The sequence below is a fragment of the Anoplolepis gracilipes genome, chromosome 3, assembly GCF_047496725.1.
Source record: "Anoplolepis gracilipes chromosome 3, ASM4749672v1, whole genome shotgun sequence".
Taxonomy (NCBI): domain Eukaryota; kingdom Metazoa; phylum Arthropoda; class Insecta; order Hymenoptera; family Formicidae; genus Anoplolepis; species Anoplolepis gracilipes.
The window spans coordinates 681,291-699,189 of NC_132972.1; the positions used below are offsets into that span (position 1 = coordinate 681,291).

A 17,899-nucleotide genomic window follows, 5' to 3' on the forward strand; every position below is an offset into this window, starting at 1 on the left:
CTCAATAATCTTTTCTGGCTTCTTTTAAATATCACATTTCACATGGAGGCGAAAAGGGAGCTTTCAAGACGTGATTCATCATACGAACCCCTCAATTTAACATCGTTTCGAATCGAACGATACTATACAAGTGTGTTCGCACGTTCGCTCGAATACGTATTATTTCGTGATGCCATACTATACCCTGGCATTAACTTCTACGACCAATATTGGATGCCATGCCATCGACAGATGTTTCCCATCGTCGAAAAGAGCACTTCTCAAATTAACTATAAAAGCGCAACGGTTCAGCCAATTTTCGGTGAAAATCTCCTGCGGTTATATACAAAGGGAATAGCCAAAATGTAATTGTCTAAAACTAAATCAAAGTCACTTTTCCCGATAACGTGAAACCTTTCTTCTTTTTTCTATTACAATTGAAAATCCTTATGTGACAGTAAATTAAAAAAAGAAAATGTTTAATGAAATAATTATTATTTAAAATTATTGTTAAACAAAAAGTTATGTTTTTTATTTAAAATATAGAACACGCACAAGCACATGAGATATAAGATTAAAATTCTCTTCAATTATAATACGTATATAAAACGATAATAAACTAAGAATAAACAATTATAAATTAAAAGCTAGCATAGCTACATAATAAAAAAATACCTTTTCCGTTTTTCGAAAATTTTATTTTTTGCATCTGTATGTACAATATTTTCATTACAGGAAGTCCTCAATTTAACGGTAACGACCATGAATCGAATGCCGATGCTCGACCGACCGAGAATCGGAAAAGCGAGATGATGGATAGAGAGAAGGTAGAAAGAGAGGTTGCAGAAGGCCGTAAGGTTGTCGAAGGCTGTTGACCCGCGTGTTATCCCGCTCCTCCCTCGACTTATACACACAAGCGGAGTCGCGATGCGTAACGCACGCGTAACGCATGCGTAACGCATTGCTCATTTGTGTGCGTGTGTGTATATGTATTTGCTGTGTGTCCGTGTGTGTGTGTGTGTGTGTGTGTGTATGAGTGCACCGCAGAAAATTGAATTCGACATGGATGATGCCTCGGCTTCTCCATCTCTCAACCATAGTGTGAGTTAACCCCATAAATGTCGCATTACACGTTTCACTTCCTCAAGATTATAATTATTTCGTTACTAGACCATTTAGACCATTTATTTTCAGCATTTGCATCGACATTCCTGGCTTTGCTTAGAATCATCGATTTCGCCGAAAATATTTGATGGATTAATTTTAATTTTAACAGTTGAATGATATTTTTATCCGACTGATTGAACAAAATGATTTTAAATAAATTACTCGGCAACTGCCGAGATTTTAAAATGCAAGGCAAGGGACTTGAAAACAAATAAATAATTTTTAATCAGCTCTAAAATATTCTAATTTTATAACATTATTAATATTTTGACTAATTTCATAGATTTATTCAATTTAATTTCCTAATCTACTCTAACGACAACCTGACATTTTAATATTTCAGTATATAGCTCTTCAGAAAAAAATCTGAGAGTTACTTATATATATATATATATATATATATATATATATATATATATATAAATTTAGTTTAATAAATATTTATATGATAAATGTTACACAGAGAGTACAGATCTCCATAAAGTGATATGATTGAAAACATAACTATCTATAATATAGAAGATTCCTATAACACTATAGTTGTGAAAAATATTTTTTATTTAATATAGAGTAAAAATGAAAACGTTGATATGGGTATTTCCAGTGGACTTGTAAGCGATTTCTCGTATATCACCAGGTTTTAATTGTCAAACATTCACAACGCAGAAATCAAAGCGCCGCACATATAGAGAATATCCGCTTTATTGTACAATAGTGTTTAGAATCCTAATACATAAACATTTATATCTTTTTCTGTTTTCATTTCCCGAAACATATCCGCGGGAAATGTTTTTTATAATTCTCTATAATTTTAACAGAAACTAACTGCGTAGTCAGTCTTATTGTTGACAATTTCGCATGCCTTAAATGTCCTTCCTCTCTTCTTTCTCCTTCCTAGTCTCACTCTTTCTCACTCACTTACTCACTGACTCACTCTCTTTCCGTTGACATTCGTGTGAAATTATTCGTGCCATTTCACGGCATATTATATGTACATATATATAAAAGCCACGTGGGTCCACTCAACGTAATGAAATATTTCTATGACATCGTTAGAGCTATTATCCTTTCTATTATCCTTTCTTTTTAATCTTATTCACCGCGCTATTAAGCTCCCCTTTTATGCAGAGAACGCAAAATTATCACACGACGACTTCCGCCATGGGTGTAGGTTAAATCTCTTTGCAATATGTTTAGACTTTTTTCAAAAAAATTTTAAGCATAAAAAGCGCGAATAAAACTAATACATCTTGTGTGAAATAATCGCAATAAAAATATGTTATAAAATAAATTGCGATTTTAATTGCAGCAAAAGTATAGCGTATCATAGTTCAAGGTTGATTGGATATCGAGGAAAAATATATTCGCGAAGGATATAACACGCTTTTTATATATTTTCCTATTCAATTAAAACAAAAAAAAAAAAAAAAAAAAAAAATATTTTTGCCATTAATATAATTTAATTGCTGTTGAATAACTGCAACTATATTTTTTATTCTTAATTTTTGTAATTTTAACAAACTAATTTTATATCTCTTCGCATATAAGAGAGATAAGTTATCTATATTTTACTACAATAATAGTATTGTAGTATTGTGGTTTAAGTTACCTACTTCATTTATCTTCAGAACTGAAAACAATAAGTGATTCGGGCACATTTTATTTAAGTAAAATTTAGATAATTCGCATACATCAAATTATGATAATAAAAAGTGATGAATTTGTATTATAATTAAAAATAAAATAATTAACAAATTTATAAAAACTTTTATATGCACAAAAAAATTACAGATTACATATAAATATTTAAAAAAATATACCAAACGACTATACTAATGAAAAATCCCTCTTATTATTTTAATATAATTTCTCAATATATATATTGTATAAAAGTATATTTACAGACGATAAAAATATATTTTTTACCCTAACTTTTTATGTACAACGAGAGATGATAAAAATGTATATACTTTTCTTCCATGACACACCACAAGTGTGATAATGAAAATAATTTTCGTAATGGACAATGAAAATTTTGAGAAGATAAGCCTTGCGAGGACTCACCACACGGAAAATCTCCTCCTGGGAAACGCGGGTGGCGGCGGCGGTTGAGCTCGATGAGTCCTGTCGACCGACTCGCTCCTGAGGGCTTGTACAGCCTTAGGCACGGCCCTGAGGGGTTCCTGACAGGCTTTCGTGCCGCCGTTCCCAACGCCATCGTTGAAATTACCCGTACCACCGCTACCACCGCCACCACCATGAAAGCTGTTCCATCTCCTCACGGGGCCCCTGTTGGCGCCGTGATAGCCACCATTATGGCCACCTGGACCGCGAAGCTGGTTGGTATGCTTGTGCATCCTCTTTCGGCGACTCACACTCAGTGATCTTTTCGCCACCAGGACGCACCGGGCCCGTCCATCGTTTGCGTCGTAATCGTGCGTTTGCACGCAGATCCGCTACATCTTCGATACCTTTTTGCCGTCTTCTGTTCTTCAGCCACGCAACTTTGAGCACGTGGCAAAAATTCAAAGACACTTCTACCCTCGAAACGGATTATTCCGGTTTGATAGTTCCATAAACGGAGTTGTAAAGTAAATCGATGTTCGTAGGTTGGATTTAGATTCTGAGATCAGTAAACACCAGGGGCTCATCGATCGTCAAGTTAAAAGATAAAATTAACTCATTGTTGAGTTACATTGAGAATCGAAACCGTTGCGTCTTCAATAAATTTATTAGTATAATAAGACTTTATGTTATGTAGGATAGACTTTTTTTCCGAAGACTTTTATATAAGAATTCTATGTTCAAAAAGTTGCAGAAAACAATACAAAGCATAATAAAAAAAAAAAAAGATTACATATCTTACATATATATAAGGACGGACAATTCTCATACAAGTAGCATATAATAATAAAGAAGATATACAGCATCAAATTTTTCCCATGATACGCACGTGATATTCGGACTCTACGCCAAGTTGGCGACGGGGTCGAGTGAAGTCAAGTGATTCTTAGTAGCTCTTTCGAGGCTCGCATATTTTTATTACGCGACCTATGGGATCTCGACTTAAACGAGCACGTCTAATGGAGACTAATGACGTAGCAATGTTGTCTCTCGTTTCTTTCGGGCAACACCTTATCAAGCCAGTTTGCTAAGAAGTGCGATAACAGGAAGCAGAGTTACATCGGTAATCGCGGTAAAGGGATAGAGTGTCGCACACAGACACAATAATCCGTATAGCTATCGTATCATAATGCGATAAGCAATGCGATTAGTAATATTTTTTCTCAAATTTCGGAAAAATCAAGAATGTCATTAGAATCTTTTATTGTTATTATCATTATTGTCTAGAAATAATTACATATCCTTTCTACCTAACCTGATTATATTTATTAATTAAGTCTCTAAGTAAAGATTAGATTAGCTATTACAACACAATTATTCAATATGTATCGTTTTTTTATCCATACAAGTTTTTCACACGTGTGTTATTATCGACGTAAAATTTATTTAGTAAACATTTTAGATTTTTAAAAAAATAATTGTAATGAAGAAGGAAAAGATAAAATTATAATAAAATAATAAAATTGCTTTTTTTTTTTTTTGTGTATTCAAGAAGAAAAAATTGATTACTCTTACGAAGCTAAAATACGTAAAATATTTTATGGTTGTTTACGAATAATGATGTACTAGAAAATGAATATAATAAGGTCGTTCAATTCTTTTACTCTTGCGTTTTTACTGCCCTCTCTGCGGTTCATGCTTTTTAGTCTCTGTTTTCCTATAACTCAATGCGCGCGCACCACTCAAGGCATCATTATTCTCCGACAATCTAGCAAGGGCCGCACCCCAACGACGATTTGTCACGATCCGTCAATAAAAACCGACCAACTCTTCTTCTTTTCAATAAAAGTTCAAACAATATGCAAGAAGTATTTTTACGTCGCTTTAGCATTGGAATTCTTTTTTCGTATAATTTTGCGAAAATTTGCCGACTTGGAACGTTTCGTATCCGTGAGAAAATCTCGTAACAGAAAATCGCCTTACGCGTGCAAAACACAGCGCACAAAGTGCCGGTGAAAGAATGAATTTGAGAATGCACGAGAAAGAGAGATAGGCCTTAGGGCCTATCCGGGCACAGAAATCTAGCAAGCTTGCAGAAGCTCTTGAGCACGCGCTCGAGAAGCGGCTCGTTTTTCTCTCTTTTCATCTCTGTGAGAGAAAGATGTGTGAGAAAATAGTCCGGGATATAATCACGCACCTATGTGCTATTTTCAACGGAACCACGACCGATCAATCCGATCAAGTTGCGCGATATTGATTTTACTAAACCATAACGATACACAAACAACGTTGATTCCAAGCTACATATTCTCACAATGATAAATGACCCTCGCATATTAAAGTTAAAGTCCATTAAAATTACGAGCTTCAAGTAAATTGTAATATCCTTTTTAAGACTGCTTTATGTCGCTAACATGCGAATAAAGTCCTGTGAAACATTGCACTTCGTGCGAGTGTACGACGCGTATTGTCTTAATAGCTCACAGAGACAACGTGCTTCGGGTCGTTCGTTTTCTAGGGTCTTGACAGCAAATAAAAATAAGAAAAATCTCCTGGTTTTATTAGCTGCTCGGAACGTTTCAGACAATTCCGTAGGAAAAAGCGACTACAAATCGAATATTTCTGTTGCACGAAATTAAAATAAATCGGTCGCGTGTTTGGCACGGTAGGAAAAAAATAAAAATGCCGTTATCTCGCATAATATTATCATACAATTTAGTGAAAAATAAGTTGATTGTATAAAAAAAAAAAAAAAAAAAAAAAATAAAGATATCCAGATGCTAAAATAAGTAGTCGTACGAAATTTTAATAGTTAAAGGTCGCGTATAAGATTATATTAATTATAGAAAAGTACACCTACGCCTGCCACAGAAGGTCAAAGTGATTCTTATCTGACTATGCGAGTGTTAAGGGAGAAACGGGAAACTCTCGAGGTGAATAAGAAGCGCGTGAAAATAATCGGCGAAGATGGCAATTAAGAGACGATGGGTCGCAAGGTAGGAAGAATTTCCATTTCTAGCGGAACACGCAGAGCGTGCCTTCCGGTACAACGATCCCGTGCGCGATGTGATTATTAGTTATAGTTATATATATATCCACACCGCATATGTAATTTCTCGCCCGCTCTGCCATGAACAAAAACTTGAGACTCGAAAGTGTTTGCGCGACGCGCAGAAGAAACTCGGAAAACTGAATAAAATATTTGTGAATGAAAATTTTCTTTTCTTTCATTTATGTAAAAATTGTTCTTATAATTTTGCGCGATTGCGCTATCAACTTTCCATTTTTCAAATTCAACATTGAGATACAATAATCGGAATTTACGATACAACATTAAAATAATATTTGATTATTATTATCATATCATTTTATAATGATATGGAAAACATTAATCAGATTCAACATGTGTGGTGTTTTACTGATCTAAATAAATTTAAATTTAAATTTAAAAATATAAAATAAAAATTATATAATTTTATTATATAATAATTATATAATATTGTAATATAGAATTTTATTATAAATAGCCCTACCAGGTTTTCCAATATTAAAATATATGTATTCAGCAGATCTCTTAAATTCAAATCCACCATCTTTGAGATTTAATAATTATTTCTCGACTGCTGACTGCGCGATTATTAAGCTCCAATGGGTTAAGAAACAATCGGCCGCTGCTATTGTTGATGACAATAGCGGATAGTCTTCGCGCGGCGACAATGTACGTGTAACAAAAGAGCCGCGAGATAGGAGAAAACGGTAATAGTAAACGAGCGCTGGGAAGAGAAAAAGATAGGAGGAAATGCGAAGAGAGGAAGCGAGACGGAGGAAAGTCGGAGCGCGCAAAGAAGATCCTTGCTATACAACCATACAAGGACGAGACCCAGCATTGTTGCCGCATGCCCTAATCCCAGCGATCCGCGAGTCTCTCACCGCGCTTTTGCTAACGAGCATCATTCCCATAAGTCTTTGCTACCAAACTTGTCGTTCCCGGCTCTCGGCTCCCGGCTCCCGGCTCCCGGCTCCCGGCTCCCGGCTCCCGGCTCCCGGTATACAGGAGAACGTTTGCCGATGCTCGTTAAGTGCAAGTGTAGGCTTCCCGTTTCAATCGATGTTTACGTTGCTGTTTGCATGGATCTTGAACGCGCGCGACACTAAAGCACTTTGAGATTTCGTTACAGTAACGTGCTCGGCAACATACAACAAATTGTTGACAAGAGTAACGTGAGGAAGATTAAACGCTATTAACAAGATACACCTCCATATCTTTTATCAACTTGTAAAAAGATGTCAATTTTTTATTGCTGATTAAGTTGTAAATAAATTTTGCAAAGTTGAATGAGAGAAAATCTCGCAAAGATTTTTTTTTATTTTTACATAACCGCAACGTGTATGTGTGTGTGTAAATATATACAGCCATTGACAAATTTATTAGGCATCCTTAAATTTTCCGTATTTCTTAGTAATATTATAAATATTAAAAAGATTAAAAAATTTTTTAAAACTATCGATAGCACTTTAAAGCTGAAATTTCAAGCTACAAAATGTTTTTTTAATTTTTCGTTTGCGATAATTTTTCGCCCAGTATCGACAACATGTCTGAAAAATACAGATTTAGTTTCAAAATTATGTATCTCGGTTAAAAAAAAATTATAGGAGAGTTTAAAAAAAGCATTTTGTAGGCAAAATGTACTTTATGGAACTTGACTTAATTTTTTCGAGAGAAATTTTTTATGTACTGATAACGCATTAAAGTTGCTATCGATAATTAAACAAATTTTTGTATTTTCCTTGTTCTGTGCTTTAAAAAAGAATATTGTTTTGTTTCTTAAAATTTTATTGTATTTTTAACACTCTGCAGCTCGGTAAAAAAATTTCTCTCAAAAAATTTAAGTCAAGTTTTATAAACTACAACACTTTGCCTATAAAAAATGCTTTTTTTTTAAACTTTCCTACAATTTTTTTGGCCGAGATACATAATTTTGAAACTAAATCTTTTTCAGACATGTTGTCGATACTGGGTGAAAAATTATCGCAAACGAAAAATTAAAAAAAAACATTTTAAAGCTTGAAATTTCAGCTTTAAAGTGCTATCGATAGTTTTTAAAAATGTTTTAATCTTTTTAGTATTTATATACTATTAACAAAATAAGAAATACGGAAAATTTAAGGGTGTCTAATAATTTTGTCGATGGCTGTATATATAATTTATATAATATATAAATATATATAATTTATAATATATAAAATTATATAATATATAAAATATCTTATAATAACATATTATTTTGACATAGCTATTTCTAATTTTTTTTTTTTTTTTTTTTTTTGATACGATTAAAAACGGAAACTGCGAGAAGCGTCGAAGCGCAAAGTGCGACGTGGAGATGCATGGGAAGCGCATACACACCGCACACCGTGTAAAGCTATAAAGCTAGCGCGGCCGCCCTCGTTTAACCAGGTTTTCAACTCCCTGAAGCCAGCCTTTGTCGAAGGCACACAAATCTGTGTGTCTATACTCTCTTCACCGCGCACGTCCAGGTCCGAGGTTCGACCGGCCACCGGCCAGCCAGCCGTCTCGCGCCTCCTCCCTCTCAAGCCAACTCGACTACTCGTTCGCTCTCGTTAACGGAAATGCGTATCGTAATTCGAATCATGACCATAAATATAAACGTGAGTGTGTGTGCGTGCGTATCTCGTACATTCGTATACGTATATATGTATATATGTAACATTAAGCGCGTGCTTCTCGACTTCTCTCTCGCGTACGCTGTTGCGTGCGATGCAATCTACGTGCAATTGCGACGCGTAGTAGTTATGAGATGCATATGAAACGTGCGCAGAATATTTCGGTGTGTTTAAATCCATACGCGTTCGGTTTATTCTTTTTTATTGCCGTTTAATAAAAAATTGTTATTGATACTGTTTCTGATAAAAAATATCACGCGCGTATAAAAATATGTTTACTATCTTTTCTTAAATTATAATTTATTTTAATTTCCACTTGACGTATCATAATCGTGCGTTTCGGATTCTAAATAAAACCGCTATTTTTACACTATGATGATTATATTACAGTTGTGATTGTTACGAGGCGCATCATATTGCTAACTAGAGCTAATTATCCAAGGTTATACGATGGTAATTGATTCTCAATGTAAATCAACATTACTAAATTTCAGTTACTTTGTTTGTCAATATTACTGTATATCAATATTATAAGATCGAAATACATTCCTAATTAAATTTAACAATTTTGTCACATTTTCTTTTTCAAGTTATTTTTAAAATCAAGAATATTTATATGTAAATATTAAAAAATATAATTTTTTATTGAATAGATAACAACGAATAAATAGACGAATAAGCAGGTACTAGAAATAAATTATCAGTTGGCAAGAATATAACTGATTGAAAACTTGTACAAAAAAAAAAAAAAAATACGTAAAAATTTGCATTTTTTCATACAAAACAGCGGAATCTGACAATTGCCCAACACACTAATCATGGATTCTATTGTAATATTGTGAAAGATACAGTTATGAAAGATAGTTGGAGCGATGTGTGTGGATAAAGAGCAGCAGAAAAACGAAAGAAAAAGAAGATACACGGGATGGGTTCAAAAGGGACGAGATAATGTTCCATGGGGGCCTTTTAAGAGGATCTGGTGCCTCTAATATTAGACTACTGTGCCTTATAAGATGCTTGCTGTAAGATATTCTGCCTTTTCGAATTTTTCTTATACGTGCTACATAAATAATTAATTAGGAAAAAATATTTTCTTTTTCCTCTAATCTTTTGAATTATAAAATAAGATAATCTCAATAATTTTCTTTTATATTTAATACGGAAAAATTAAGAAATATGTATGTAACATCAATTTCGTAAAACAATATTAGCTTGAAAGAGATCATTGAAATCAGGATTTAGATGATTCCAGAAAAGGGAGAGATTTCTCTCTGTGTTCATCAAATCTGTTTTAAATTTTGATCTGACAATATATTTAACGCGTTATAAGATGAAACTATATATATGATAATAATTTAATTGAAAATAGCCATGTTCAGTTTCTCATAAATGTCTGTCAATCATTGTCAGTCATTGAACGTGGAAAGCTGGATCGATGGCCGAAATGTTGGCCGAACGAACACGCGCGCTGTTAAAATGTACAACGTTGGTGAAAGTAGATGCGCGTCCGTCGCAAATGGAACCTATTTTGTCTCACACACGCGCAAATCGCGTGCGCACCGTGAGAGAACGACCCTGGATCGCCTTGGGAGTCGGCCTTCATTGAGAAGTCGTCGGTAGATTCCCACCAGTGAACCCATCAAGAAAAGGTACGAGGGAAGAAAGTGCAAAGTTCAGCGCACCTAAACTACCGACTGACTTCCTCCTTGTGTTTGTGTGTGTGTTTACAATCTGTGATCAATAATTATAACTTTGCAAATGTAAAAAGAAACGCTAACCTTAGTTAATTAGTAACTTTGTCGTTTGATGTTTTTCTTTTAATTAATTTCAAAAGTAAAAATATATGACATATAGTATTTCGGTCGAAATTTTGATTTTTTTTCTGTTTTTTTTTTCTTTTTTTTTTTTTTAAGTGAGAATTTAATCCTTTTTATTCGTTGTAATCGGTTTTCGATATTAAATATCTGTATAATAAAATTGCGAATCAAATAATACTATTTCAGAAAATATTCATATTTTTTCTGTATATATACATGAAGAAAACAAGATTGGGTTATTGATTTTAATGTTTTACAAGAATAATACATTTATTTGATAGAACTGGGAAAGAAAATCAAACGCGAAAGATAAATGTTTCTCACGCGTTTCTCAGGTATACACTTTCTTCCCACAGGTGATTCGGCAGATCTAAGAAAGACTCTCCTGGAAATACTGTTACTACCGTCGACGATGCATAAGCGTAGCGAATCGCCTCGATATGGCGAGAGTAACGACTTCAACGCGGTTTCCATTTATTCGCAATGTTTCGCGCAACGAGATCATTTCTCGAGTATTCTCGAGGGAAATTCGCCGCTCGCTAAAACAGTTTTCACAGGTTGATTCTAACATATCGAGATGCTCGAAAAGAGAGAAATAGAGCGATCGCGACTATGGACGTGGACAGATCTGACAATGGGAGAAAAAAATTAAAGAAACGAGAGCGGGACGCAAGAACCGACGCGACTCAACGCGTCGAAAAGGCAAATTGATCGCGAAGGACAGGGTAACGGTGAAATGCTTTTTGTGTACTTGAACCTTATTATCTTTCCCGTTAAACCGCGCGATTGACCGCATCCAAAAGAAAAAGTTTGCTCTTTCCTGGTTCAATCATAAAAATTTGCACGTGTCATATTTAGGAATAATAAATCATAAAGAATATACTCCGAGCACTCTTTCTGCAAAGCAAGACAACTCTGCGCTGAATCTGTCATTAGAGTGTTTTGACAATATATACGTCTAAAATTCTTCTACACAGAAAAACACTAAGTGTCAAATCAAAACTTATATATTCGTATGAACGCCTTCGTCGTTTCATATATATACGCAACAATTTATAATCTTCTTAGAAGAATTTAAAAATCTTAAATTTCAACAATATTATAATCTTATTTCAATATTACAATTGTCATTTCAAGAATAAAATAATTATTTTAACTCTAAGAAAATTATAATGCTTGATTTGAACATGTGTTATTTTCTATCCAACATTTTTTCCTCTTTATTCAAGAAAATTATTTTTAAATAACAAGAATATATTTTGCTTGGTTGAACTATATAAAATGTCTTCATCTCCAAGCAAATTTTCTTTGTTTAACGAAATATAATTTCATTTCAAGATTTACATTTTGAAACTAAAGATATTGTCAAAATAAGAATATCTGTTCTTTTTTTCTGTGTAGATGATGACGAAATGTTAAAAGTAAAATCTTTGTTTAACATAACTAAAATTACCAGTTTAAATAAAAATTATATTCGCAATCAAACGCAACCAAATAAATTAAAATCGATCAAATAAAAATGTAAAACAAATTCGACAATATAAACAATAATATCTCCTCTGACCTTGATGATAAACATAAATTTATCAAGGAAAACTTATTAAAGTTTAATTATTTGTTATTATATATCATTAAATAGTGGCTTAACTCGTTGCTGTGTTGTTTGCGATAATATAATTGCTAGATATATATCCGTACTCCATTAAAAAAAAGCTACATTTATTCGCGTGCATACATGTAAACATTACGTAATACGTTTGTTCATTATTACACAATGTGCAAATTAATTCAGAGTACAAATTAATGAGTTGGAAGAAACTACATACATATTAATTAATGGAAGAATAGATATTTGGAAAAACATCCTCCTATGTCTCGATATGTTAAATTTTTATTTGAAATTTTAATAAAAAAAAAAAAAGAGGTAAAAATTGTATAAATAATAAACACATGTACACACAGCAGTCAATAGTCAAATATGGAATTGAATATAGCTTGAATATAAATTCGTTTTAAAACTAAACTGGACTTTATTCTGATTCGCTTTCTTTGGTTGATTGTGAGAGTACTTCGCATGAGATTACATACAGAGAGTAGCTATGATAAAAAAAAGTCGATGTCCTATAAAAGTCTCTCGACTCGAACGTGTGTGAACCGTAGAAAGCTTTAGAAACTACTGCTGGGAGGACCAGGCTTCCTGCGATGAAAGTGAGGAGAGACGATTCAATGCGTATTCTCGGAGCACCTCGCTCTAATGGAATTGCTAGTCGATCGCCGATTCCATCTTAACTAATGCATTTGTATTGCAGACCTTAACAATAAGACTTGCACGACCGGAGATTGAAAATCTTAAACATCGATCGATGCCGCATTGCCGTCCCAATTACGGTCAACGATATTTTTACATTTCAGAAATTGTTACAACGCGCCATATAATGCTACATTTAATTATATCCTCGCGTAATAGTCAGACTAACAGAATTAATTACAATTGACAATATATAAATTTGTTGAATTGTAATATTTATTAGAATTCAAAAAAAATGTATACAAGATAGTTTGTATCATTAATGATGATATGATGATAATAATAATATATATAATATAATAAATTTATATCTCGCTTTCAATTTGAAATACCTGCATAATAAACTTTTCTGAATGTGCTTTGTTTAAAGAGAAGAATTACTAAAATAATTATTAATTAATTTCTAAAAATTATCTACAGGAATTAAAGTATCTTAAATGAAAAAAAAAAAAAACCTTTTGTGAAAAACAAATTTAAAATTAATCGATATTTCGAATTATATTTTTCGAAGGAAACAATCATGAGAGAAAAAAATCGAAATCGAAATGTCGAATCTGAACAAAAGATAACAGTGTGTCTGATTTAATGGAACTTGGATACAATTTCATTCTTGCAGAAACTCTGTCGTAAAGTGCCATAACCATCGATCGCTCTCGGCAATAGTAATCGGTTTAATGCGATCCGATTACGCTTTGAATTTCTGTTACCTCACGGACGATCTGTATTTTTCAATTGCAATCGTAACAGCACTTGTGAAAGTCAATCCCTCCAATCATTTGTAAATTTTATAATCTTTTTTATATAAACTTTACATATATATAATATATATATTATTTATATATATATATATATATTATATATATATATATATATATATATATATATATATATATATATATTTTATATATTTATTTATTTATTTATTTATTTGAGATCAATTATGTCAATTGGTTTTATGCAATTTGTTATAGAATTATAAAGAGAAATACAGGCAATATATTCTATAAGAGCATTAGATGCGAAATATTCTCCTCGTAATTATTATACTTGAGTTTTCAACAGCTTTTTAAAAAATCATAAAATTATCACAGTATTATAAAATCTTAAAAACCTATCTTTACTATTCTTAAAAGGATTAATTAAACAAATGCTACGTTAATATTTCTATCGCATAATTTTTGGATTCTTCTTTTATTTTCAGACAGTTGTTGTCTAATATAATAATTGACAAATTTTTAAACCATTGACGTATAATTTCTACTGCATATTGTACATACTTAATAGAAGTGAAGATCATGCTGTGCGTATATCAAGATTCTATATTTTTCTCCTCGATATCATTGCATTTCTAATCAAAAAAGAAATCAAAAGACATGTATCAACATGTAACGAAAAAGTTTCATGTAGAAGTAATATCTTTTAAAAGATTTTTAACTCGCTTCTCTTTTTCTTTCAATTTTATTTTATTCATCGCTTTTCTTAATTTTTCTTTTTATACGTTCGATATTTTGATACACAGTCGGCATAACTATAATATATAGACCGATCAAAATCACGCGCGCAATAATGCATATAAATATGAAAAAGAGACAGAAAGAGAAAGAGAGAAAGAGGAGGGAAAGAATGTCAGGAATGATGATAAACGAGCCAAGCATCTGTATATATATATATATATATATATATATATATATATATATATATATATATATCGGAATCAACGCAAACGTGAGGTGTTCGTTAATAAAACCATGAAGGAACGAACGCTTGATATTAACACCTACTTATTTCGAGCATCACATACTCTCTGAAACTCGAGCGCGACAAATAATAGTCAAAAAGGATCGTCACGCAAGAAAAGAATAAAACATGACTAATAGAAGAAGTATCTCTATCCTTTGAAAGTATCTCTATTCTTCGAAAAAGCTAAAGAAAGAGAGAGAAAAAGAAAGGATCAATGATCCTCTACCTGAATTCTCTACCTGTTCTAACTCTGCCTACAACCAATTCAACAAAACACATTCGGAATCACGGATAGATCCGCCAATCGAGTAAAATTAAATTGCTTTCTAATACAAGCACGATATAAGATTTCATCACCGAAATAACATATCTATAAACATCTAAGGGAAAAAAATGGAAATATTATAAAAAAGAGATGTTTACCTCTAGAAGATAAATAGCTTATTTAATATATGTAATATTCTCGAAACCGAGATACATATCTTTTTCTGTATCATCTGCTCCGTCTTTAATATCTTTTAGATAAGTGATCTTTTGGAACTTGAGATAGAATACTATATCTACAGCATATCATGTATAGAATTCATGAGAAGCTGCTCTCCTTCTTATCCTTAAATATGCAGTTCTCTTTGCACATACTTTACAAATACTCTATTTCAAATGCTGTATCGCGTTCCTGTCGGATAGCTTTGAAGATCAAACATGACGTGAAAGCATACAAGAATATAAAGGATAATCCCGCAAACGAGCGTATAAAAGATAAATGTTACATTTGCATGTAATATTTATTCACAAATCTCATTTATCATGATGTAAGACAAAAAAATTTGAAACTTTGCAAAAAATGAGAATAAATCTATGATAGTAAAATTTGGAGCAAATATTATTTTATCAAAATTATTTTTAACCTAAGTTTAAATTTATGCAATTTGTTATAAAATTATAAAGAGAAATACAGGCAATATATTCTATAAGAGCATATATAGAGCAATAATAATAATAATAATAATAATAATGCATATTTAATAAAATACAAAATCGTTCTTTTAATCTTCGTAATAAATGTTGCTAAATAGCTGCTTGTGCACGATTAACGAGTTCAACTCTGCTATTACATTCTACTTTCATGATCAATTATCAACTGAGGCTGACATTTACAATGAATTAATTTTAGCTAAACATTCTTTACATCTACTTCGAACTCTCACCATTATATCGATCGAAAAATACAAGTGATATTATTTATATATTATTTATCACAAATATGATTAATTTCATATAATATTAACATTTTTTAATTGTCTTAAACATTATTTTCTGAAAGCACGATATCTCTCTTTTCACGGATGTTAATTCATATAATATACATTTTCCTGTATTTTTCAAGATTTATTTAATTTCATAAATTTATTGTGTGAAGATTAAATATAATATACTAGATTTATCTTCTCTTCTCTCTCTATTTTTATATCTTCTGCAAATCCATGCACACATGCAATAACATATACTATATGCATTTATCCATGTTACATCGTCGATTTGGCAAAGTCTGGACGTATACAGACAGTTAATCAACGGATGAACCAAAACCAAACAGGTCAAACTAGTGGGTGTGTCATTCTCGTGTGTGTATTCGCACATTGTGCATCGTTTGTGCATGCGTGCTAACGTACTTGCTAGCGTGCGTGTTAACCTCTGCGTGTATATGTACGTGTATATACGTACACGACACGTCTGTATAAGTAGTGCTCACTTGCTATTTGGAGCAATCTGGTGGCCATAAATCACGACGGAGGTATCGCGTTCGCCTGGATATGCGGGCGGTATGTCTATCGCAAGGCGATATAAAAATGTCAATAAAACAGCCTCTCTTTTCTCTTTCTATCGTCATCGCACCATTGCCAACGTTACGTTTATGTCAATCTGACACGGCCGCGATCGATTCGTGCTGCTTCCGATTCCGACTCGCAACGAGAATGATCCGTAAATGTTTGAAAAAAAAAAAGATAAAAACGGATATAAAATATATGCGATATAAAAAAAAATGTCGCCCGCGAGATATAAATATTAACTTCAAACGGCATTATGTAAATTCGAGACATGTGTAATTTAGAAAAAAAAATCCAGAAACGTCAAAGAATTTATTGCGCATGAATAGGGTAAAGTAGAGTAAGATGGCCATAGGCTGTAATTTTTTCAATAACCGCTACAAGTGCGCTTTTTTAGTCATTATTAAAGATAATCAATATTTACAGTACTTTATGCGCATACATTGTTCGAAATAACGATATTGTCAATTTTATATTATATTTTTACGTTTGACTACCTGCAAAGTTTTTCATTTGTCCGCTAAAAACTGTTATAACGTCGAATAAATTACAGTTAAGCTATCGTAATCGACGTTAGACGTATTATAAAGATATGTAAATTATTATATGACCTATAAGTTTTATTTTCGTTTTCACTATTTTTTTATAAATACTATGGCCATCTTTTCTTTAAAAGTTGGGCAAAATGGCCAATGCTTATGTTGTACTATTTTGATAATATAAAATTTCTATGATATATTTTCCTTTTAATTTCGATAATATTACGTAATTTAAGCTTCATTGAAGATAATAATGTCAAACACTATTGAAAAATAACAAAATTAAACGTACGTTTTTTGCATTTTAAAAAACTGGCCATCTTACCCGAGTTTACCCTATCTCGATAACTATTTGCGTTAAAGAAATGTTTATTCGCGCACAATGTATGAATTATTTTAATTATGCCAAAAAGGCATGCCACTACTCGCGTTGGACGATTTACTTCGTATAACGAGCTCGGCTGCCCGAAATAGTTTCCATTCTTCGTATTAAACGATGCAAGGGCGCGAGGCGCGTTTATAGTGCGGAAAGAACGTGTTCGTTACGCATCGACAGGATGGCATTTACACATATACCCACGATGCGGTTTCACTCGTCGCGATAACTACACGCGTGTGCATTGTGCATCTCCGCAACACGCAGACAACGGTCGCAAATATTTACGGAGAACACCGACAAATCGATCCTGCTCTATCCTTCATGCTCGCATGAACGCAGATCATACTGCCCCTTTACGGGGCAGTGACCGAGGTGAGGGGGGAAAATATAGG

General features: G+C 32.7%; 1 protein-coding gene across 10 annotated transcripts in view; it reads right to left on the minus strand.

The window, feature by feature from the left end:
- LOC140664139 (rap guanine nucleotide exchange factor 2) overlaps window positions 1–17,899 on the minus strand; it is a 116,754-nt gene that overhangs the window by 31,860 nt on the left and 66,995 nt on the right. For 6 of the 10 annotated variants that reach the window (XM_072888930.1, XM_072888926.1, XM_072888936.1 and 3 more), the window contains exon 2: window positions 3,211–3,769. The exons of the other annotated variants lie outside the window; for them this stretch is intronic. In XM_072888930.1, the coding sequence (XP_072745031.1) occupies window positions 3,211–3,503 (293 nt within the window). In that variant the 5' untranslated portion in view covers window positions 3,504–3,769. The remainder of the gene's footprint in view (window positions 1–3,210; window positions 3,770–17,899) is intronic. 10 annotated transcript variants of the gene reach the window in all.